Source organism: Apium graveolens, chromosome 3 (genome assembly GCF_009905375.1).
Source record: "Apium graveolens cultivar Ventura chromosome 3, ASM990537v1, whole genome shotgun sequence".
NCBI lineage: Eukaryota > Viridiplantae > Streptophyta > Magnoliopsida > Apiales > Apiaceae > Apium > Apium graveolens.
Window position 1 is genome coordinate 13,585,800 of NC_133649.1, and position 24,250 is coordinate 13,610,049.

The following is a 24,250-nucleotide window of genomic DNA, read 5'->3' on the forward strand; positions in this document are numbered from 1 at the left end:
AATTCTGCTTTAAATGTCAGCCGTTATCAATCATTAAGGAGGGAGTGAAATGGGGGCGTTATATCCCTTGTTCTGTCCAACGGTCTGCAAGTAGTGGGTCTCGGCCTGGACTTTCGTGGGTCTTCGTTTCTCGGGCCTGGAGTTCCTTCGGCACAGTACCTTAACTGCTTATTGGGCCTTCGTTCAATGGGCCTATAACCAACCAACAGTATGTCTCCAATGGGTTTGGATTGTATAGCAAAAATGGGCAAGAACGGCAGATTAAACAAGATTTTTTAATCTTGACGCGTTTTGAGACGGAAGATTATACATACAAGTTGACATTTTCCTGTACTCAAGTATTTTGTTTGGATTATATTGACTTTTCAGTAAGGGTCCGCTTAACTTTTCAGTAAGGGTCCGCTTATAACATCCTTTACCCTCCATTAAACCATGAACGGTAATTAGCAAGAAAAAAAATAAACTAGCTGAACTTTTACATTAAACTAGCTGAACTGTTACGGGTAAAAACTAAAAGCCGTAGCATCGCCATTAATTTTGGCAACTTGAATCGGCAGCTTATTCCATCGTTCAGGACCACCCCTGGCTTATTCAGTCCTGATGGCAAAATATTATATTCCCGAGCATTCACCCATTAATCAAGACAAAATTTTGCTAATCTTGCTACTTCATTAAAAGGAGATTTACGTTGCCATATTAACTCACTACGCGCTTTCTAAACTGACCACAATACAAAACTTTCTTACCAAATCGGTTTTTTCATAAAACAAATTACATACTAATATGTTCCACAGTAATCAGGGTATCCTTAAGAAATTTTATAAAAAAAGTACAACAATATAACAACATACATGGTTGCAGATAACTAACGTTCAACTCTCGTTTATAAAAAAGCAAAATTAACTAGTCCAAGGAAAAAACATAAATCCTTCTGCCTAGCGTTCAGATGGGGGGCACTCACAATTAAGCAAACGAGTGTATATATCCCCACAACTCGGTCTTTCATGCGGTTCTGCCCAACAATCTGCATCAACCAGATGCAGTCAGTTTCTCTAAAAAAGCACTACAATTTTAAATAAAAATGGCATAAGAATATGATGTGGAAGACCTGCAATTAGCCCGCTAAGTGGACCTTCAGGGATTTCTAATCGCGATCCCTCATGTCCAACAGTATAAACAACCTATATACGGAAAGCAACAGTCAAGATCTGACTCTATTCTGTAAGAGAAGCAGAGATGTAAAATTAACATTAAACTCTATAAGAAATATGTAGGACAAATTACCCTCTCTGGTGGAGTACCGTGCCAAGGCCTACGTAGTGTGGATAATTCCCACATTATCACTCCCAGGCTAAAAATATCACACTTCTCGTTGAAGGGCTCATTTCGAAAAAGTTCTGGAGCCATCCACTCTGGAGTCCCTGCTGAAGAGGAGTCAGTGATGGGTGCATCTACCATCATTCTTGAAAGCCCAAAATCGCAGATCTTAACTGTCCAATGTTTATTCACCAGGCAATTTGCACTCTTTATATCACGGTGAACTATGTTCATCCGGTGTATACACATCAGCCCTCTTGATTGCAAGAGATAAAGCAATAGTCAGATCATGTTTACCACAATAACTATGATATTTAGCTTAACTATGATATTTTTCTTAACAAATTTGAGTTACTGATACTTGTATTTAAACGATAAGCAAAACGGTGTATGTGAAAAGAGGATGTCAAAGCATACAAGTTAACAAGTAATTAAAAATTAAAATATTAAAAGTAAATGCTTATAATAACTCACAATCCCTCTGGAGCCTGGTATGGTTACATAATGTGCTAGCTAATATTTCACAAATAGTAAAGAAAATTGCACAATGCACCTTTCGCAGATAAGCCACACAAAGTCGGTAGTGGCCTATAAATTAAAATTAGACCAACAATGCTGTACCAAATTTATTTTAAAGATATCAACAATATTACAAAAGACAGTCTATAGAGCGTAATACAAGATTCTGTCTTAGTTTTCAGCAGATCAAACACCTGACCACAAAGGATATATCACTTGATGTCAAAGTAGAAATTCGCTATAGAATACAGATGACAACCAGATACAATAATTAGAAATTAGTCACTGCTATGTTTAGAGCAAAAAGAAAGTTTGTGAATGATCTCAGTCTCTTAGTTTGAAATTTGTATTACATTCAAGGGAACCCAGCAGTTCGTAGAAGTTCAAAACCAAAAACCATTCACGATTTGCAATTTGGAGAGCTTTTACATAATATAAAGTACAAACTGAAATATTTTCATTTCAGGTTTTCAGATACAGGGGCATGGAGATTTTAATCTAGATTTACTATGTGTGCATCACAAAAGCATTGGAAGTTGCTTTATACATGATCACGACTAACTTGCTAGGTGATGAAACACAATATAAGATATAGTCATTGATTAAGTAGATCTATAGGTAACTTGATATTCTTTAGAATGAGATTGAAAAACAATAATTCTAAGAAAAAATATGAGAATGGTAGAAGTCATCACTGACATAAATGCTAACCTGCAGATATCACGCAACATTTTAAGCCTTTTTCTCCAGCTAAGTACATTCTTCTGACCACTTGAATGAATCAAGTAATACAGCGATCCCATCTCCATGTATTCAGTAACCATAGATAAGTATGGAGGCTTCATGCATGCTCCAAGAAACAAAATAACTATATAGTAAAGGTGGAATAGTTAGAGATGAATAGCTATTGTTCTTATTCTACACATTTTAGTCAAATACAAAATTCACCATATACTCCCCCCACCTCCTACATATTGGTTCTATTTATATTGAAATGGTTAAATAGAAGATTATTTTTTGTTACTATTTATATTCATAAGTTCGGGAGGGTGGTGTTAGAGCATCTCTAAACCAACATGAACACACAATAATAGTGTAAAACTTACACTACTAGTGTAAAACCGACTCCAACCCAACACTATAATGGTGTAAACTTTACACTAAATGAATAGGGTGACATCAAATTTGGTGTCAAATGTTCATTTGGTGTAATTTTTTACACCAATTTGGCATCTTTCAGACTGCCAAGTATTCCCTCCTGTTTGTTAACAAAACAAATTCATTCCCCGTGTGTCCCATTTTTATCCTATTGTATCACAACAATACAATTAATTATATTTCTTCTATTGGACACAAGATTTTTTTTAGTGTAAGATACAATGTAAAAGTGTTGGAGTTGGTTTTCCAAATAGTGTAATTTTTACACAAAAGTTGTGTAACTTTTACACTACTCAAGTGAAATGGATTGGAGATGGTCTTCAGGACTGAGCATTGGCTTTTACTTTTTAGGCTACCCTGAGTGAGACCTCTATGGAAAAATATTTATTTGCAATACTCTAAATTTTATATCAAAGCATAGAGAGGAATTTCAGTGAAAAAGAAAGGAGATAAGTACCGTTCGGATGTCGAAGTCGACTGGAAGAGAAGGAAAAAAATTCACAAGAAACACAGGGCAGTTAGAAACACATCACATAAAAAAAAAGGTTAAATTATAGAGAATTATAACTAGAAGAGAAAACTAAGGTCATATATATATACAGAGTAATATACCCCAGGATGGATATTTCATTACAAAAATCTTCCATGTTTTCAGAAGTAAGATCTTGTTCCAGGAACACTTTAATTGCAACATCAGTTCCATTCCAGGTGCCACGAAAAACCTCTCCAAAGAAACCTATCAATTAACCAATTTGAGAATCAAATTATAGCACTGCAAGAATTATCTAATCATTTAGCTAAAACAAATATACACACATGCACATACGAGTCTATGTACACCTATAATCGTAAATACTGCTGTGTGCTCTACATTTGTTATCTCACCCAACATTTTACTGAAAGATGAAAGCAGTATCTACCAACCAAGACAGTTTTAGTGTATACTTTTTCCTTCCAGTAGGGTGCCAAGAAAGGGATCAAACAATGAGAGACACACGTCACGGTGGTGATGTTCCTAGTGGCAGAACATACAGAAAACCACATACCAGCATTACCATTCACAATAGACCAATTCCCTTCTAAACTAATTAATCACCTTGCAATATAACATAATTGATAATTTTCTCAGAAGGGTACTGCTTAGAACAGTTTATTCGAAGCAGGTTTGTTTGGTTACAAAATCGTTGAGGCTGTATACTTTAACCTGAGAACTGGAAGTCATAAAGTTGTTGGCTCAAAAGAGAACAATGCAAACAGGAAGTAGCATAAGAGGAAAAGAGAGGACTTATTTGGCCAATGCTGCTTGTAACATTGTAGATTTAAATAGGTAGACTATGGGACACGTCACATGTATATTTTCTGATATGGATATTTGGTTGGTAAAATGTCTCAAAAGTGTTGAAAATGGACATCTAAGACTGTATGGCCCTTTGGCATATATATGCCAGTCCTTCAGCGTCTAGAGCTAGTGGACACTTGAATATTCATCAAATATGGATCATCTAATCTTCTGTGCTAGGCCTATAAGATTAGGTTGTCATCAGTGTTAAATGATCATAAGTGAGCTTGTGTCTGAACACATAAGCCATTTCAAATAGCACCAGAATCTATTCTTATACCTGTTTCACAGTCTTATGTCTATAAAGCAACATAATTACAGTTGATATTAACTATTAAAAAAAAGAAAGCCAACTTTTTTAAGGCTGAAAGTAAAATAGCAAATATGCGGAATTAGACACTAGGGCTGAAATACAAAGAACGCTCACCAATCCCAACTCGTGAGCCAACAGTTATTTCTGAGAAGTCAATATTCCATTCATGGAAAGGTAAAAGAAGCTTATTCTGGAACATAGGTGATTCCAGAATTTTGTTCCATGTAGAGACCATTTCATCATTCCCCCCACTTCTAGCAGAAGCCCGACTACTATATTCATGAGGAGATGAAGGTAATGACATTGCCTTCTGCGAACTGTAATGCTTCTTGGGAAAAGCATGCACGGACGAATTGTTGGCAGATAGTTCATTTCGACCATCAGGTTGAAACTCACTTACCTGAAGTAAAGCATACAAAAAAAATTAAAGACCGTAAGGTGGAAAAATTTCTCAGAAACATGTAAATGCTATGGTGCAACATTCAACAGAAGAGAAAATAGTTAGGCCTTCCTTATTTTAATAAAAGTAGGAAATAACTACATTCCAGGGGACACTTAACAACTTGGTAAATTACAAGCCATTGTGCCACCAAACTGGGGAGTTGAGAAACACAAAAAAATCCTCACGACCCAAAATCACATGGTTATAACAAGGCTTCAATTTCTCAACACTGACATTATAATTATTCTTATAATATCAGCATTCGACAAAAAATATCAAAATAACATATTTTAATCCATTTCCACAGAAATTACGAAATTAATAAATTTGAAGTTTCTTTTAACTTTTTATGATATATAATAAAAATATTATATATTTTGATCTTAAACATAACAAGTGTACTTAAAAAGATAAATACATCAGACTGGAGATGGTAACACGATGATTTATACATCAGAAATATCGCGTACATATATTCAAATCCCCTACAACAATAAAAATGCCAAATATGAAAGCAAAACAATGAGCTGGTCATGTATTTAGCAATCACACTTCTAAAACATAAAAAGGTTCATGAGGATTCACATAAGTACATAAAGCAATTCACTCTTAAGGCAAATCTGTTGCTCCAACGCCTGGGTGGTTATTTAATTTTCTTCTACATTCTCCAAGCCTAGTTCATTTTAGACACCACAGTAGAATTTCCATATCGAAACATGTGGAACGACTCCAGCATGAACACATGTATACGAGCTTAATTTTAAAACTACCAATATGCAGCTTGACTTTTGGAATATTCCATTGTAGCATAGAATAGACACTATAAAAGCGCCTGGCGGCAATTTTAAACATGATTTGTACTTGATTAATTGTGACCAGTCAATGACCCCTCCCCCCATCTTGATTTATCACCTATCTACTTGATGTAAGCAAAAGAAAACTACAAAGAGGTGAGGAGCCACATGTGCCGCACTATATGGTGCTGAAGTCAGACTGAGCCTAGTAGGCTAATAAAGGTGCATGTTTTCAGGAGAAAATTTACCACCATCTACAGATGGAACTTAACGAAAATTAATAAAAATGTAGTGTATAATCTGTGCTACAAGGAAACAAGAACCTTCTTATGAGTTATGACTTTAACTTAGCCTATGGTCAACCACTTATTTTCTTTACACTGATATCAATCATTGCTCCATGCTAATGGTGAGGCTTAGGTCACTGAAAAGTAACCTGCGTGTACAACTTGACACTGTAAATCACTTTTCGGATTATATCTATCACCCTCCATATCTTTCTACTATCTTTACTGGTTTTAACTTCTAGAAAGATGTACTCTTGAGCAGCATTGCAAACCAAAGGGAAAGTACACTTCAACATATAAGATGTTGGAAAATGGAAACTGATAACAGCAATGGGAAAAACAACAAAAAAAACACATCGGCAACAGCAACATATCCATGATCAAAAGTTCGTCTCAATTAGCGCAACTCAAAAATGTACATCCAAGTATTGGAATCATCAGCAACTGATAGACCAAAAGAGCAAAGACACATACACTTTTTTGAAGATCTTCACCGCTATTTTTGCCAGCCGAAGAGTGAGGATTCAAGCTATTACTTCCTTGCTGACGTAAAAGGCGATCATGTTTCAGCGTTTCACTCATTGCTCTTACAGCCCTACAAACATATTACATTCAACGTATAAATCAAACTTTAAAAGAAGAATATGAGAATCTAGGCACATCAATCTGACATAAAGAGAGGAACCACCAATGTCATTAATATACAAATTTATTTAGATAATAGGTTATACCCAACTTGTGTATGTGACTATGAAAGAACATTAATAATTAAATCTAAATACTTGAACTAGCTTTTGTCAAAATAAAAAATAAAATCAAAGCATGATTTAAAGATTTTTAATTTGTCTTGAAAAATTTAAAGTTTTGCAACATGTTCAAGCAGATTTCTAATTCTTGCACAGACAATGATATGTTTAAATTGCTGCATTCTAGAAACTGAAACTATGATAAGACCAGGCTAATCTTTTAGAGAATCTTCATTTCTGCCAGTAGCTAAGGTGGGTGCTTTGAGTTTAATTCCAGATCAATATCATGTAAGGATGTCAAAATCCTATTACTATTTCAGCTATTAACTAAATATACAATTATTTAACCACTCCGCCAAAAGATGCCACAATTTTGATCTAAGATTAACTTTTATATGCAGATTTCTATCCTAAAAAGCTATCAGTTGCAAGTCCAACAAATACTAGTTGTAGGTGAATGCTGATTTAATTGAACTGAAATCTCTCAGAGCCATAGGATGGTATGAAAAGAGACCCAATTAATAATTTCCTTTTCTGTCCGCTCATGCACACACACTAAATACATATTTTGTATCTCGGCCGGTACTTGATAGGACCAACCATATTCCTGTTAAATCTTGCTAGGCAACGATAAAGCACTGTGCAAATAATATATAAGGAGCGTTTATTCACTAATTTAAAACTCAATAATGAACTATATATCATTCAAGAGGTGTTAATATTTGATATTCATACGCACCAGGAAAAAATAATGAAAAAAATTACTAACTCTTGAGACTAATACTAACATAAGCATTGAATATATCACTGCATATAGACGGAAATAAGAAGGCCCAGTTCCCCAAAACAAGCCTACCGCTTAAACAATGCCTACAAATGGTAAGATCCATCAGTTTGGATTTGGAAATGCAGCAATAACTACTAATATTTACTGCCGAATAAAACACAACTTTATTATCAGCCTATTTAAGCATATCAAAACTCGATTTAATTAGAAATCTCCGCAAGAAACTAAGTTAAAATGCAAAGACCAAAGTAAACCTCAACAATAGACTATTCCTAGAAACTACCGATACTATTGTAGATCTGTGTGTTTTGTTAACAGAGCAAAGGGCATCTACTTCAATAGGTGCTAAATTGAAAAGCTTTGGGATAGAAGAGACCTTGTAGACTGGTGACTAATTGCACGGCTTCTTCGATTTCACGTATATCTTTCCCAGAAAAAAGTTATGAAAATTTGGATTGATTATTACTTTATAAGATGGAGGAGCCAAATTTGTCAAATCAAGAGCAGCATAAATTCGTCGGATTTTAATAGATGCACGTCTTGCCTAAGGGCTGTAAAGTTGAGGGAAGGTTAAAGCCTAGTATTCTAATAGTAAAAAAAGAAGCATCTTTGCGGTTGGAAGGGTGCTTCTAAACAGATGGTACATCTTTATCATTCTTGCCTAAGGGTTTTATTTGTGTACCCAATTCCAGTTCACGAATAAAACCAAATTACTTCTAAATTACAATTATGTCCCATGTATTTCATTTTATTTACAAGACTTCCAAGTTGCAAAGCCTTTTGTTGTGTGTTTTGGGAAGGGCTAGTTTAGTCATTAAGTCTATCTTTCTTTACTCTCTCCATTCACCAAGTTCCTGGCCATATTCATCACCCCTAGCCATATACTCGATTATTTGACATCACGGTTGCTGCTTACAGATAAATACGTTGTTTGTTCAAATGTAACTTCTATTTGTACAATTGTACTCTAGCATCACATCTAACATATCTTAAATTACATATTATATATTTCCCAAAGTATAACGCAGAAGTACAAAAAATGTGTACAAAAAATGTATGCATTTTAATTTCACATCATAGATAACATCGATATGGAGATTTATATATATGCCAAAATCATTAGTAAATTGCATTTACTTTATTCTACTACTGAAACAACATGGTTTTTAACTATTTTACTCCGACTCGTCATTCTGCCTCAACTACCCGTGTCGGACACTCGACACTCGCACATGCACAGTCGGACTTGGACACTTCTTTGAAATGTTGTTGTGTCCGACAGTTGGACACATATCCATGTTGAAAACTTCTAGCCGAGTTCGAGTAACAAAGGTTTTTGAAAAGGTTATCATAAGATACCAGCTATATAATATCTAGATAAGCTATGAGTATGACTAAACCTAAGTCATACATGTAACCACAAAATCATTTTTTGCACACCACATTGAACATAATTTTATTTGATCCATATATTGCTCCAAGTGAAACATTCATCTCCATATTCAGACTCTCTGATTTATCATGATGAATAACATAAAATTTAAAAGAGAGGATGTCAAAAGGTTGTTCATTGAAGTATATGTTATTTGTCTAAGAATATTGTTAAAAGAGGGTGACAAGGAACAACTTTTACCGAATATGATGATCATTGAGCTAGAACAAATTATTCTCCTTGATAATGAATCAATTTTGAGAAAATAGAATCTTCATATTACACCATGTCCAAAATCTAGAAATCATCAAAAAAAAATTTTTGTCCAAATTTAACTTTCTTTCATAAATGAAACACAATGTATTCAGGAGAGATGGTGTATCCTTATCCGAGATCACATGGAGAATGGTAAAATATAGACGGTGTGGTATGGAGCTGCAAATAGAATCCTGGAAAGGTCTATGATAATGTACCATGTGAACATATTCGAAAAGTTAAATAATTGAAGAAGCGTCATAGATGCATGTTAGAGAAATACAAGATATGTCTATAAGCACCTGTGCACCTGTGGTTGAGGGAAGGTTAAAGCCTAATATTTTAATAGGCTATGAGTATGAATTAAACCTAAGTCATGTAACCACAAAATCATTTTTTGCACACCACGTTGAACATGATTTTATTTGATCCATATATTGCTCCAAGTGAAACATTCATCTCCTTGTTCAGCCTCTTCGATTTATACATGACGGGTAACATAAAATTCAAAAAGAGAAGATGTCAAAAGGTTGTTTATTGAGGTATATGTTATTTGTCTAAAAATATTGTTAAAAGAGGGTGACAAAAAACAACTTTTACCGAATATGATGATCATTGAGCTAAAACAAATTATTTTCTTTAATAATGAATCAACTTTGAGAAAATAAAATCTTCATTTAGACCATGTCCAAAATCTAGAAATTATCAAAAAAAAATCTTTTGTCCAAGTTAACTTTCTTTAATAAAGGAAACACAATGTATTCAGGAGAGATGGTGTATCACATGAAGAATGGTATAATATAAACAGTGTGGTATGGATCTGCAAATGAAATCCTGAAAAGGTCTATGATAATGCACCATGTGAACATATTCAAAAGAGTTAAATAATTGAAGAAGTGTTATAGATGCATGTTAGAGAAATACAAGATATGTCTATAAACACCTGTGGTGCCTAGTGGGTAACAATACCCATGGGTAGCTTTAGTATTACACTTGAGAAACAAGATGTGTGCGCTAGTTGCTTTAAGACAACACATTTCATCACAACTTACATGAGGTGCACAAAAAAGGTAAAAGTAGGCTTCTCGGTAGGGGGGAATGAAGGTCAAAGATCTTAAAGATAGTTTTAAATATATGAGATCTTTAAAATGTCATGCGGTTATAAAGGTCTAGTCATTAGATAAGTAGAGATTTACCGATTAGTTTACATGAACAGGGCCGATCCTTGGGTAAGGCGACCGCCTAGGGCATTACCTCGGGTAGGGGCACCAAAATTTTCCAGTAACATATATATTTATATAGGTGTAATTTTTAAATTTAAGATAAAAATTCTATCCAAAATATACTAATATTTAAACATATTTGAGTCACTCATTTAATTAAAAACATAATATTCGAGAACTATTTTTTAAAGCTAAAAATCAACTTAAATTGAAAAATAAGGAATAAGGCAAAACTATAATAATCCATTATCGTGCCTATTTGGTGCATCATTTAAGTAACTCTCTAGGATGATAACGCCAGTGCTTTTCAAGTAGTGTTTGGGTGATTTGCTTAATGAAGCCGATAACAACTTAAATTTGGAAAATGAGAAAGCTAGGGAGCCTGTACTTTCTTGCTTCATTTTGTTCATCATTCATTCGTGCTCTTGCAATTCCTTTATTTTAATATCATTTGAATTGTATTCGATGATGACTAATTTTTTAGAGTTATCTAAAATATATTTAATTACAAATTATATTAGTTCACACTGCAATATTATTCTCTCCGTCTCACCCGATTTTTTATACTGAGGACAGGCATCTCATCACACACTTTAAATCTCTTATATGATGTAGTTGACTAAATTATTTTTTTTTAAAAAAATTCCTCTAAATAAAAATATAATGTTCAAATTTTTATAAAAGAAAATTTTTAAAAATAAATTATGAAACTACTATATAGTAGCCTTAGACTACGCGCCCAGACACGGAAAAACTATAAAAAAAATGAGTGGGACGGAAGGAATAATTAAAAGAGATTTTTTTAAATGCAACTTTTTAAATATTTTTACAAGAATATGTTCTTTATAATATTTATTTAAAAATAAGATTTTTTTATTAAAAAACAATTTTGCACCTCATTGTAACTAAATGCATTCTCAAATACGACAAAAAGTAATCTCGAATGCAATCAAAAAGAATTTTAGTTACTTTTTTAGAGAACAAATAAAAATTGTATTTCTATTTTCCTATTTTAAAATTTAGTTTTCTTAATTTTATATTTAAGTATTAAAATTGTTATATTTAAGTTTTAATCCTTTTTAAAAAAAAATAACTTATAAACTATTATTTACCAAATACATCAATAATTTATAATTAAATTATCCAAACGCCTAAATCACTTATTTGCAAAAATTCACATCTCACTTTATATTTTCTAAGAAACCCCAAACGAGTCCATTATAACATGATGCATTTCTAATCAGTTATTCAAAAAATTATAGAGAGAGAGAGCCCATTATATCTTCTTGAAGAATACATGATTTTACAAAGTTTATTAGAGAGAGCAAAGAATTTAGAGAGAGAAACTGAATTGGTGGAATGAATTCTTTTTTATAAATGTGCATACCAGTGATTTGGAGGAGATCTCTCATAACTGAAATACAAAGTTCATAATAGTATTTGTATTACTTAACATCCCAACTATTAAGTAAAAGACTAAAGTACCCTTGGTTATTACAATTGAACAATACTACTAATACTACTGCTTAGCCTAGATTTCCCTTTCCTGCATAAGTGTTGTGTGACAAAAATCCTTGTTAAAACCGAAGAGTGGAAATTAAAAGCATTGAGTGATGAAGAAGGCGTTGGAGCGGAATATAGAAGTTGAGAAATTAAGGGCATGAAGGTTACTATTTAGTTGCCTAGTGTTGTATAGAATACTAAATGAAGTATTTCAGACAAATTTTAAGAGTTGTACCTTTTATTGATGAAAAGAAGAAAAACTAAAGTTGTTTGGCTACACTCAGAGACTAAGGACGGCCACTGTGATCACTGTTAGAAGGATAAAGATTGTTTTGATCAAGACCAATGATGACAGGAAGTCACGAAAGACATGGAATGGGCAGCCAAGACTCCTTGTGGGTATGACCATATTATACTTTTAGTATGCTAGTATAGGAACTCAAGGAGGAGTTTCAAAAGACGACTTATTACAATAGTTGATTCTTTTGGGATTAAAGAGTTGGGGGTTGTGGGCTGGAATAACCTTGAAGTGAGAATCTAGATCTCTATAACATGTTATAGCAATATCTCCTTACAAAAAAATCAAATTTTATAAAGGTAAAGAGAAACTCAAACTTAACTAATCATCAACCATTGACAATTTCAAAATATTTGCATAAAAATGGGAAAAAAAAGTAACTCAATATATAGCGAATACTAACCTTACAATGTCATCACCAATTTCAGGAGTAATACTCACGCTTCTTCTTCTTAGTTTACGAAATTCTGATGTTGAAGCTCCTTCTGACCTACAGCTACATTACAACTAGGTAGTCAGCACCTTAAATTTTACAGCTTAAGAAAGTACTTCTTATAGAGTTTAACCCCGGTGCACATATTGAAAAAAAACTCTATAACCTTTTTACTAAAAGTTCAGATTAAGTTCTAATGGTATTTAATATTAGTACGAATAGTACGAGGATGCTGGTTTTCCCAAAATTTTTAATAAAAATAATAATAGTTATTATTATTTTAATTATAATAAAAATTATTATTATTATTATTATTTATTTTTACTATTAAAATTCTATAATTGTATTAGAATCTTAAATTTATTTAGATCTACATCAATTCCTTGGATTCAACTAGAATTGCAAATTTATATATCTACTTCTACAAGTAAAATTCTATAATTGAATTTTAAATTCATTTATATCTACTTTTTTGTACTCTTAAAAGAACTACTATTATTGAAACATATATATATATATATAAATTCTATGATTGTATCAGAATCTTAAATTTATTTAGATCTACATCAATTTCTTGAATTCAACTAGAATTGCAAATTTATATATCTACTTCTACAAGTAAAATTCTATAATTGAATTTTAAATTCATTTATATCTACTTTTTTGTACTCTTAAAAGAACTACTATTATTGAAACATATATATATATAAAGTATGATTTTCAAGTTTATATGTCTCTTAGAGAGTATAGAATTTTTGCATAGTATGTTTAGCATGTTGAGGTGGTCAGATTTGTCATATGACCGAAAGAAAACAACTTAGATTATGGAATAAAGATGATAATAATTCATTATTACATATATTCAAGTAGTATAAACTATTAAATTATATATTTCAGTCTCAATCATATCACACAGAATTTGTTTCGTTTTTCAACATTAATATTTTATAGATCATACTCTACAAAAAGCCTAATTTTGTTAAATATTGTCTAGTTTGGTGCCAATGCTACGTTAGTATATAAAAGTCTAATGTGTCCGATTATATAATCAGTTTGCATCCATATATTTGCTTCATTGGTTACGTAGGTAGAGTTATAAAATCACAATATATACAATACTGATGGTAGTTAATCAGAGATGGAAGCACCCATAATATTATAACATCAGAACTATCATCCAATTTTCTAAACATACCAGTAGTGTAAAAGCAATTATTAGACATCAATCTACGTGCAGTTAAAAACTTTAAACTAACACTTAAGCAAATGGAGGAAACGACCGGAAATTTTTTGCAAGAAGCACCTAGTTGCAGCAATATCGCCAGAATAGTCTCTCAATGATTTCCGGTCACCACTAAGCATGGAGCGGCCACGTGCTCGAAATGACGGATGCTCCGGACTAAAAAAACCCAATCAGAAAACAAAAGAAAAGGTATAAATGACTGAAACGTTACAGTAAAGATAGTAAATATTCAGCCTCGTATCAATATAATTATATCTAGTAGTCAAAAGTATTATCATGATTTTGATATACCCACGAAACAGTCTTTCAATGAACAAAGTCAACCAAGACTTTATAAGCAATGAAAGGAGTAACATAATATATATATTATTATATTCCCAATAGATTTAATACAAAGTCATGAATCTTTGCCCAAGTTTTGTGCTACAATATCATTCTCTTAAGGTGATTAGAATGGTAACTAATGCTGCTTAAGTACTAAAAAAAACCTTGAACTTGCAGTCCTCGTTTCAGCGACCGTTTTACGGCTTCTTCGCCAAAAAGTGGTTGCAATATTAGGTTCACTTTGTGATAAACTGAAAAAGATTCATAAGATCTTGTAAGGATCATGCCATGGTGATAAATGATCTAATAAGTTTGAAATCTTCTGTTAACAGAATATGCAAAGCAAGAATAGTAGATTGTATTATAGAAATCTTGACTCGATTTTCAGGTCAAAAGTAGGGATTGCAAAAACAAGAGTACTACATCACCTCAAGTTTCTGTCAATAGAGGTGGACCGCAACATCATACTCCTTAAAGAAGGCCCCGTAGCATTTAAGGATGCTTCTAATCTGCGCTGGAAGTGTTGGCTGTCATCTTTATCAGCACTGCAGAATAAATGAAACATATCATGAAGTAATCAGGTTACGCCCACAATGTATATTCCACATCTTATATGAGTATGAACTCCCACATACAACCTATAAGCTGCTACTCACCTGTCTGGATCATGTCTATCTGAAACTCCATATAGAGGACTATTTGGTTCAAGTGGTGAATCACAGGAATCATTTTCAGCAGAATCACTTTCCCCAGCTGCAGATACATGAGTCATAAAAATTGCTTTGGTAGATTGAGGTATCAATTGGCCAGGGAAACGCATAAGATCTACAAGTAGTTCGACGGAATTCAGGACAACTATTACAGACATGTGTTTATATGAGTCCACGCAATCAGATGTTCCTTGGTCAGGAAAGCCCTGTATATGAATTTAAAAAGAAAGAATATATGTTTAGAATTCACTGCCAATACTTATCAATTCATCAATTGCAAATCTGGTGCAAAATATTGACAAACTTAGTTGTAGGATATAAATTTTAATTATCATATGATATAGGAAAAATCTGAAGGAAAATATATATTCCATAAGGTCCGCACATGAAATGGTAATTGTTTCTCACATTTTTTTGGAAAAGGGTCGTGTTGAACAATATATATTTACCTTGAGGTTGAGGGTAATATCAGTTCCTAACCAAATACAGAATATGCAGAAAAGAGAACCCTTACCACCATTAACCTACTTTTAAGACCGACAGCATCTGCAAGAACTTTGAATAAGATGGCTCGAGGACGGCATGAACCATTCTTTATTTGTCCCAGCATCTGAACCCCTCGATTAGGACAGACATGAGAGGTTTCCTCGCATCGAGCTTTTGCTGTTGGTCGTTTATGTACATCAGACACCTACAGAAGAAATAGCATGTTGTGTATAAAAAAATGATACCTACACAAAGAATCGCACAACTAACAGGCATGGCAGCGTAGATCTTATTTCAGAGGCAAGATAGCTAGCAATTTTACAGTCAACAGATTAAAGGTGATCTATACTCTATAGTTTAGCACATCTTCCTTTCGATCATTCAAGAACACAAGGTTATCCAAAGGTCACAAACCAATTATAGTTTTCAATCTTCAAGTACGCCATCCTAAAACTTAGGCCCCATTTGTTTGCCCATAACGCTTCTGAATGAAGTCTTACCTGACCGAATCCTATATTTAGTTCATTTGTTTGAAAGTTTTTTGGCTATGAACGATTTATATATTACTTAATCATTCATGTAAAATAATGTGGCCTAATGGTTCATGTGTAGTGCTGCTGCCTGCTAGCCTGTTAACTTCCATTTTACCCCTTCCTCTTATTTCAATTTTTATGCTTTATTTTTGTAGAATAAATCTTTTTCCAATCCTAATATAATATATAAATAAATAAATTTGATAAATAAATAAAATCTTAGATTTTAAACGGCGTCATTTATCAAAATTTAATGTATCATCTAACATCTTGATATATATTATTAATATTAATAATACATATTTTCTCTGCATCTAGTATTTTAATACTATCTAGATTCTTAAGCTTCGTAATTTTCTAAACTTATTTTTCAAAAAATTATTAGCAAATTCTTCATTCAGAAATCATAAAAAATATTATATACCAAACAATCTTATTCGTTCAACATTCAGAATTTTGATTCGTTTGGATCATTCAGAAATATAAATAAATCAGATATAAATGATTCAGATTTGCCAAATGACCCTTTAATATATTAAATAAAGGAGAGCGCCATTTTTGCACACTGACCAGTGACCACAATCAATCATGGGAGATACCATCCAGTGACCACAATCAATCATGGGAGATACATGGTAACCCGACTTCAAACACTGATATCTTAAGTAGACCAGAGAATTTTCTACAGTTTGGGTTTAGATTTTGGTACCGAAAGCACAAGCAAGATTTAATTTTTTGTTTGGGTTTTCAATTCAGGTACACGACACAACATTGAAGTACACAAAATAAACAAATTAATATATTTTTTATATTTCATATAGTTCTTAAGCTGCAACTTGGGGTACCAATTGATGGAATTTTGACACTGCATGATCAGGAAAAAGTACCTACAAGACTACAACAATTTTTATACATAAACAGGAATCTGCAGGGGGGGGATTTTTGAAATGTAAAAGAAAACTCACCAATACTGCAATCTTTTTTATCATCGCCGCAGGGTTTGAGCTTAAACCTTTAACCAAAGTCACAATCAATTGCTTTAGCTTAGACAGCTTCTTATCCTTCTCTGAATCTACAAGAATAATATCACCCCATAAGCCCTCATGCTCTAAAGCAGAGAGCTCATCCAAAGTAGGAACGTAATGAAAAAGATCTTTGAGTTTTTTTTCCTGGACAAAAGAATATGCTAAATCAATTATTAAGAAATACACCAATTATTAAACAACTGAATTTGCTATACATGCTGAGAATACCAAAAGACCAACAATGAAACATGTTTCTCCTACAGAAGTAATAAGTAGTACAATGAAGGCGTAGATTCTGGTTGACAGACAAAATATTTGGTAACAACTATTGGAACCCGTTCTGCAAGTCAAAACCGATTACACTGATTTACAAAGAGAAAAATTCACAGCTTCGGTTAAACACTTAAAAGCTATTAAAAAGAGAACAAGTGAAACTAAGATACAATATAGGTGTACAAGTTAGGACCAACTGAGACTGCAAGGATGTGCATAATGTTATTTTTTTATTTTTTTTTAAAAAAAGAACACTCTAAGCTCTATATGCTACATGAAACAAAGTTATTTAGAATTTGAAACCAGCTTTTCAAATTTCAAATCACGCCCAACTTTCTATCTGCTTCCAAATAATCAACTTGAATCAGATTACTAAAGATACATTGTGACCTAGAACAAGTGATCAACAACCCAATCAATTTTGCTATGTGCATGTTCCACCTGCCACACCATTCATCTTATATGTCTTAAAAACTACCATGTTTATCATTTCATTGTGAAATATTTACATATACATATACATATATATAAGCAAAACGGGCAAATTACTTGGTAAATGTCCCCGTGTTGCTGTAGGAATTATACAGTTGGGACTATAGTCAATGCAGTCATTCTGACAAAATGATTCCTGGAGAAACGCAATTCCAATTTCACCAAAAGCACATAGGCCAAGAATCTATAGGTCCCAAACGGAAGGAGATCATGACATAGACACAAAAAGGCAATTCCTAATATTAAGTGTCAACTCCAAGGACTGAAAACTGGCAGAGACCTTCAAGAATAATCTCAAGGCCGAAAAATTCAATTTTACATGCTTTGGGACATTTTTCATGTTAAAACATTATAATGACAACAATCATATATTTAAACAAATCTACATATAAGAGAAATTTTCTCTCAGTTCTCACATGAATGACAGAGTAAAAACCATCTGGAATAGGTTCTGAAAGCATTTCAGTACTCCAGAGAATCTGTGATGCTGTGGGAGATGAATAATCATCGTATGCAATGTCACTTATTAGTTGGTTTCCGCTCAAATTATCAATTTCAGAGTTCAAAGAAGCTGATCCAAATTTTTCAATGAAATCTGCAGGCCAGCAATTAGTACTAAAAGGCTTCTGCTCTGAGGGCCCTGCTTCATCCCTTGAGTCTTCCATTTCCATGTGCTTTTCAATGTTAACATCTTCTTCCTCCTACCTATTACACATAAAATCCATTTCCAGTAGAGGAATTAACCAACAACAGTGTATCAATTGACTACATTCCTTAATTCCCTAGGGCTGGAGGCACATCACCTGGAAAAATTAAATAAAAATATTCAAATTCAAATTTAAGCAGCACAGGCCTCTGCAGGCGACATAGGACAAGTAGTAATTGATGAAAGGATGATTTAAAAATGAAAACAATGACTAACAGTGTGATGTGATGTGATGATAAAAGGATGTAAAACAAAATGTAAAAGTTTAAGCTGGTGAAATGTAAAAAAGTTAAAAAGATAAATGGTCAACATTAAAATACTCAAAAAGAGGCATTTCCACCCAACCCCTTTTGGTCTCCCTCTCCCTTCACGGGATGTCAAAAGGTTCGAACATTGTCAAAGACAAGATGGGTGTGTAAAAAAAGAAAAGCATTTCCAACCTACAAATATGAAGTGCTAAAGCTAGTGTAGACTACACAGCCCGCAGACTTGGCTTAGTGTCCGCATAAACAATTTAAATTAAGATCGGAAGGCTGACCATTATTAAGTCCTTTAGTAATTTAGAACCAGATCTTAATACAGATATACACTATCATATAAATTATTGTCTCACTTATGCAATTCAAGAACTAGTCGGAAGTAGACTGCATTCATTAGTTCCAGTTTTAGTTCTAATCTCCAGAGTTTATCAGAGTCCTGCATCGGATTTGATGTAATAATATCCTTTACAAAATGAATTAAGCAGCTCTTCAGCACAATGACCCACTATAATTGCTTCGAGGGAAAAAATGCCAGTTAAACAGGAATCTAACTGGTTAATACTTTAGTATTGAGGAGGTACAGTATTTTGATCAGCCACGGAGGCTGATGTGCACTACAGAAAATTTTCGTAATGAGGGTCCTGCTCACTCAGTCAAGAACATTGTGATAACATAATTTTACTAAAAATTATCCAATGGGTGCTAGAAGCTTCAACAAAAAAGATTAGAGTACTAAAAGGAATGGTAGGGCAAACAGTTTCAGAATCCTGATGACCTACAAGGCTACCATCAATTGTGTTCACACCAACAGTCCAACTAGACCCAAGAAAGCCTAGTGGTATAGCTCCGCAAGTGCAGCTTTTATGGCTAGCCGCTCAGGTATAGCTCTGCAAGTGCAGCATTTAAAGCTCAGGTTTCCTCATTGACAACCCACACCAAAGTTTCAAAAATAAGTTTGTCTTTACAGTTACATAAAAGGGAAAAGGGAGTGAGGAATTGAACCCATAACCTTTTTCAAAAATGGTTGTCTTTAGGACTATGCTAAACCTCCAGCCTCCATAATTGAAAACTACCACATAAGTGCCATATGCATCACGCAAGAATTACCACAGAAGTGCTATATGCATCACATAAAACTTGTATTCACAAAGATTCTCAATTATTTGCAAGTCTTAGGCTCTTAGCTTTAAGAATACCCCCTCTCCTCTTGATAATAAGAGGTGGTCATTGAAGTCAAACGAAAAAATTAGAATATTAGTTTGTATATATTTTATATTACTAGTTAGAAATAGATTTAATTTTAATATATTTCGAAGTTAAATCATATATATTAGTAGATATCTTCAAGACATGGTAGAGAATAAGAAAAGGATTTGTTTCCTTTATTAACAACAGACCACTTGATAGTTAAGTTTTAAGATTTATTTTATAAACAATTGTAATCTTCATTATTAAATAGAGTTCAATTATATGAATTGAATCTGCGGATTTCTAGTGTTTCTTGCCGATTCTCTGCCAAGATAGATATTTACCCCTTCTTTTAACCCTTCCACCACCCTTGTCCTACATCAAGTGGTTTCAGAACCCACCGTTCCTTCACCAAAACACCATTTCCAACCATTCTATAACCAAAATTAACCTACAAACACATGCAAAATCACTGCCCGTCCATTCTTGTCTCTCGAAAATTTCATCAAACACTTGACGACAGCCATTATAAACCGGCCCAGCAGCCGCCAGCTATCAAAAACCACCCTAGAACTTGCAAAACAGCCCCTAAATTTTACAGAACTTGCATCAGGCGTTTATTTTACACAATGATTAATGCCGATGAAGTAAAAGCAGTTTTGTTACATATATCGAGAAAAACATCACGAGATAACGAAATTTGGAGAATAAGTTTGAAGATTTAAGTTTACGAATAAAAGATTTTCAAGTATCCCTCAAAGTTCAGTAAATTAACATTGAAACACAAGAGGATGAGAAGACGTCTATTCAGCGTTTTAACATTGGAAAGGATGAGGCAGAGGAGGTTGGTTGTTAAAAGTGAAAAAGTTGTAAACCCCGAGAACAACATCGTCAAGGAGAAATATCGTGATTCTTTTAGGCATTTACATATCGGGAACGTCTACCACGTCAAAAAATCTTATTATGCATATGTTGTTTCCAAAATTCTTGATGTTTTCAAGTGTCATGACTCATGACAAGTCATTTCTTTGTTGATTCTTAAACTTTATAAAACTTGTTGAAGAGTTTTTTCCAAAGGAATGGAGAATGATGCCAAAAAAAGAATTAGAATTTTAGTTCATTTTTTTAAAATTTATTAGTTAAAAATAGATTTAATTTAATATATTTTACACTTAAATAATATATTTTAGTAGATATATTCTATATATCGTAGAGAATAAAAAAATGATTTGCTTCCTTTGATAACAAGATAATTACTTGATAGTTAAGTTGTAGAATGTATTATATAAACAATTTTAATTCTCATTATTGAATAGAGTTGAATTACATGAATTGAATCTGCTTATTTATAGTGTTTCTTGCCGATTATCTATGGAGATGGGTTATTACATCTTTCCCCACCATTATCTTGCAGGACAAAAAAGAAGATAGACAGAGGTTTATGGAACTATATAATAACAAAGATATATGTTAGTTGATTAATTGTGATAACCACAAGCCCTATGATGATCCAACAAAAGAGAAACCATTACCTCCGGAGAGATGGTGCTGTCAAACGAATAATTTGGATATGGATCTGTCTATATTCTCTCTGAAATTGTCGGATTCAGATACAAATAATATTTGCTTTATTAAAGATACAGATAATATCCACTTTATCTCGGATACGGATGCATATATTTCATAATGGTATTGGATTTTTTTACAACTGTACGACATTAACGATTATTTCGAAACAATAAAATTGCGAACATCAACTAATTTTATACATCTTTCAATCTAATTTGTTATCTTTAAAATATTGAACTCAAACGAAATTTTAATATATGTAGATAATATTTTTACAATTATATAAAATATAATGACTATACACATACAAACACTATAAGCTAATTGAATAAATTTTAAATTTTATATAATTACATATATAAATATATAATTTAAATATAACATATATTTAATTTCGGGTTCGAATATTCCGGTTTCAGATACGGATAAGATCCGTTTTATTTCGAATACAGATATTATTATCCGCTTTTTCTCGGATACGAATGCAGATATTTCGGACGAATATCAGATTTTTCAAATTTTTCGAATGTTTTTAACAGGCCTACCAGGAGAAGAATCAATCAAAGCCTTCCCGTAATACAATATTAAATCTCCATATAGAGAGGAGCAAACCATGATACTTGACCAATGAGTAAAATCCTAATAAAATGTAACAAATTTTTTTCTTAACCTCTACCGTAATCTTAAATATTCCTGATTACCTAATCATATAATATATTTAACTTTTATAATGAATCGTGACTAAATCTAATCCTAATACATAAAACAAATACAAATTAACATTTTAATTTCTTTTATCAGCATCATTCGCCTCTATAAAAACTCGTCCATGAGTTTTATAATATATATGAATTAACAGACAAAGAGATGATTCACCATAGAGTGTAAAGACATCAAATTTTAACTCTATGAGCAATACTTTCGAAAACAGCCTCTGAATTATAAGATATTTTATTGTGTCAGGTCCTTCAAAATGAATATAACATGATGATGTATGTCTCCTTATTTAGAACTTAAGTTTTAAATGCCTAATCTGCCTCTACTTTTGTAGTGTTGGTACACATAAGTTTAGGAGGTTCAACCATCATATACTTTCACAATCATTTTTCTACAAAACTTGGAACATGCTCACCATCTGAAATACTTTTATCTAATATGTTTTTTAACACTTTTTTCCACCTCATCTCACCACCACGTCATCACCCATAACAAGAATATTCTTACATTCAGGATTCAGCAAAACCGGTGGTAGTGACCATCATATTATGATAAGTCTCTTCAATGCCCTGGATTTGTTTTGGAGAACGGTACCTCATTAACAATACTGTGAATGGTACCGGATGAACAGTACTAATGTGTCCTAGTAGATGACAGCAAGAAGACACTTGACTATCATATCAAGTCCTAATGTCAACAGAATTATAAAGTTGATACTTATTTTTTATGACATAAATTCTTAACCCATATACTTGACCACTTAGGAACTTAGATCAGACTTCAGAATTTCCCAATAATATCATTTAACAAGTTAAATCTATGTAAAAATTGCAAGTTAAATATGTTGTTAAGTGCGGGCAGTAGCGAATCTCTTCATTTAAAAAAACAACTTGTCTAAAAGCAACAAATGTGGACAACAGGTAAATTGGTAACACGTAACAGGACTGATCTGGCTCTCTGCTCTGAATCACTAAATTCTCAATCATGATCAAGTATATTACAGCATTATGCCAAGACCGGCATCCACATAAATACATCTACATCAGTTCCGGTGTCACATCCACAATCAACTAGTTTCGGCATAGAGGAAGCATTCAGTTTTCAAAATTCATCCCTGCTTCCGGAACATCCAAATTCCTGAAGCCCCAACCTAGATCCTAATTACGTAATAACCTACACCTTTTCTCCAATTATAACTAAGGCAACACTGCGAACAAAATGAATAATCCAAAATGAACATAGTCCAGTCTTACTGAATTCATACTAAGGTCTCGAAACAAAAGTTGATCACTAAATTGGATTTTATATTTGAAACCATACAGATTTATCAGAATTCAAATATTAGGCAACCAGCACAAAACTAGCATGTACTATGTAAAGTATAAAAAATCACTCACAGCAGCACAAACTGATCAAAACATGCGTATGCATATACATAGAGATAAAAAAAATAAGAGATAAGTTACCAGGAGTAGATCCAAGAGAGTTGAATATTGAGGTGAATCAGGTGCGGATACTAGTCCGAGAAGTAAGGAGAAGATTGAATATTAGAGAGGGAGGTAGGGAGAGAGAGAGACAATGAGATTGATGCAAACTAGTAGAGTAGTAGTAGTAGAATAAAAGTAATGTTAATATGGAGGGAGAGAGAGAGAGAGAGAGAGAGAGAGAGAGAGAGAGACTGGGCGGGCGTTGGATTCAATATTTGTGGGTTTAAGTAATACAAAAATAAACTATACACAGAGGGTAGGGGGTAGTACGTGTATTGAAATTGGAGGGGATAGTGTAAAAATGGCTGGGGTGAGTCACGTGGTTGAGGAGGGAAAGGAGGGCTTTACTTTGCGTCCGACACCCCAGCTGGCTTATCAGAGGGGGCGGCCT

General features: G+C 33.1%; 1 protein-coding gene across 3 annotated transcripts; it reads right to left on the reverse strand.

Moving 5' to 3' along the window:
• Nucleotides 1-730: 730 nt before the first annotated feature.
• Nucleotides 731-24,250, reverse strand: LOC141711743 (putative serine/threonine-protein kinase SIS8). 3 transcript variants are annotated; one of them, XM_074514414.1, is made up of 18 exons: nt 23,839-24,249; nt 19,678-19,785; nt 18,349-18,735; nt 17,108-17,311; nt 15,638-15,814; nt 15,070-15,329; nt 14,842-14,958; nt 14,578-14,664; nt 14,150-14,245; nt 12,817-12,909; nt 6,644-6,764; nt 4,761-5,046; nt 3,607-3,730; nt 3,452-3,471; nt 2,548-2,704; nt 1,285-1,573; nt 1,109-1,181; nt 731-1,024 (listed from the first exon to the last, which is right to left on the reverse strand). In XM_074514414.1, the coding sequence occupies exons 3-18, from the start codon at nt 18,601-18,603 to the stop codon at nt 936-938; spliced, it is 2,448 nt and encodes an 815-aa protein (XP_074370515.1). In that variant the 5' UTR covers nt 18,604-18,735; nt 19,678-19,785; nt 23,839-24,249; the 3' UTR covers nt 731-935. The 3 variants fall into 3 exon arrangements, with proteins under 3 accessions (XP_074370515.1, XP_074370516.1, XP_074370514.1); XM_074514415.1 differs by lacking the exon at nt 19,678-19,785 and having other exon boundaries at nt 12,817-12,903; nt 23,839-24,250; XM_074514413.1 differs by lacking the exon at nt 19,678-19,785 and having other exon boundaries at nt 23,839-24,248.

What these genes read in the sequence shown, in the direction of transcription:
- LOC141711743 (XM_074514414.1), bottom strand. Translation starts at nt 18,603, where the DNA reads ATGGAAATGGAAGACTCAAGGGATGAAGCAGGGCCCTCAGAGCAGAAG. An exon ending in TAAAAAAGATTGCAGTATTG is followed by an intron (nt 15,815 to 17,107) that starts GTGAGTTTTCTT and finishes TTTCTTCTGTAG; the next exon opens with GTGTCTGATGTACATAAACG. An exon ending in GATAGACATGATCCAGACAG is followed by an intron (nt 14,959 to 15,069) that starts GTGAGTAGCAGC and finishes TTTATTCTGCAG; the next exon opens with TGCTGATAAAGATGACAGCC.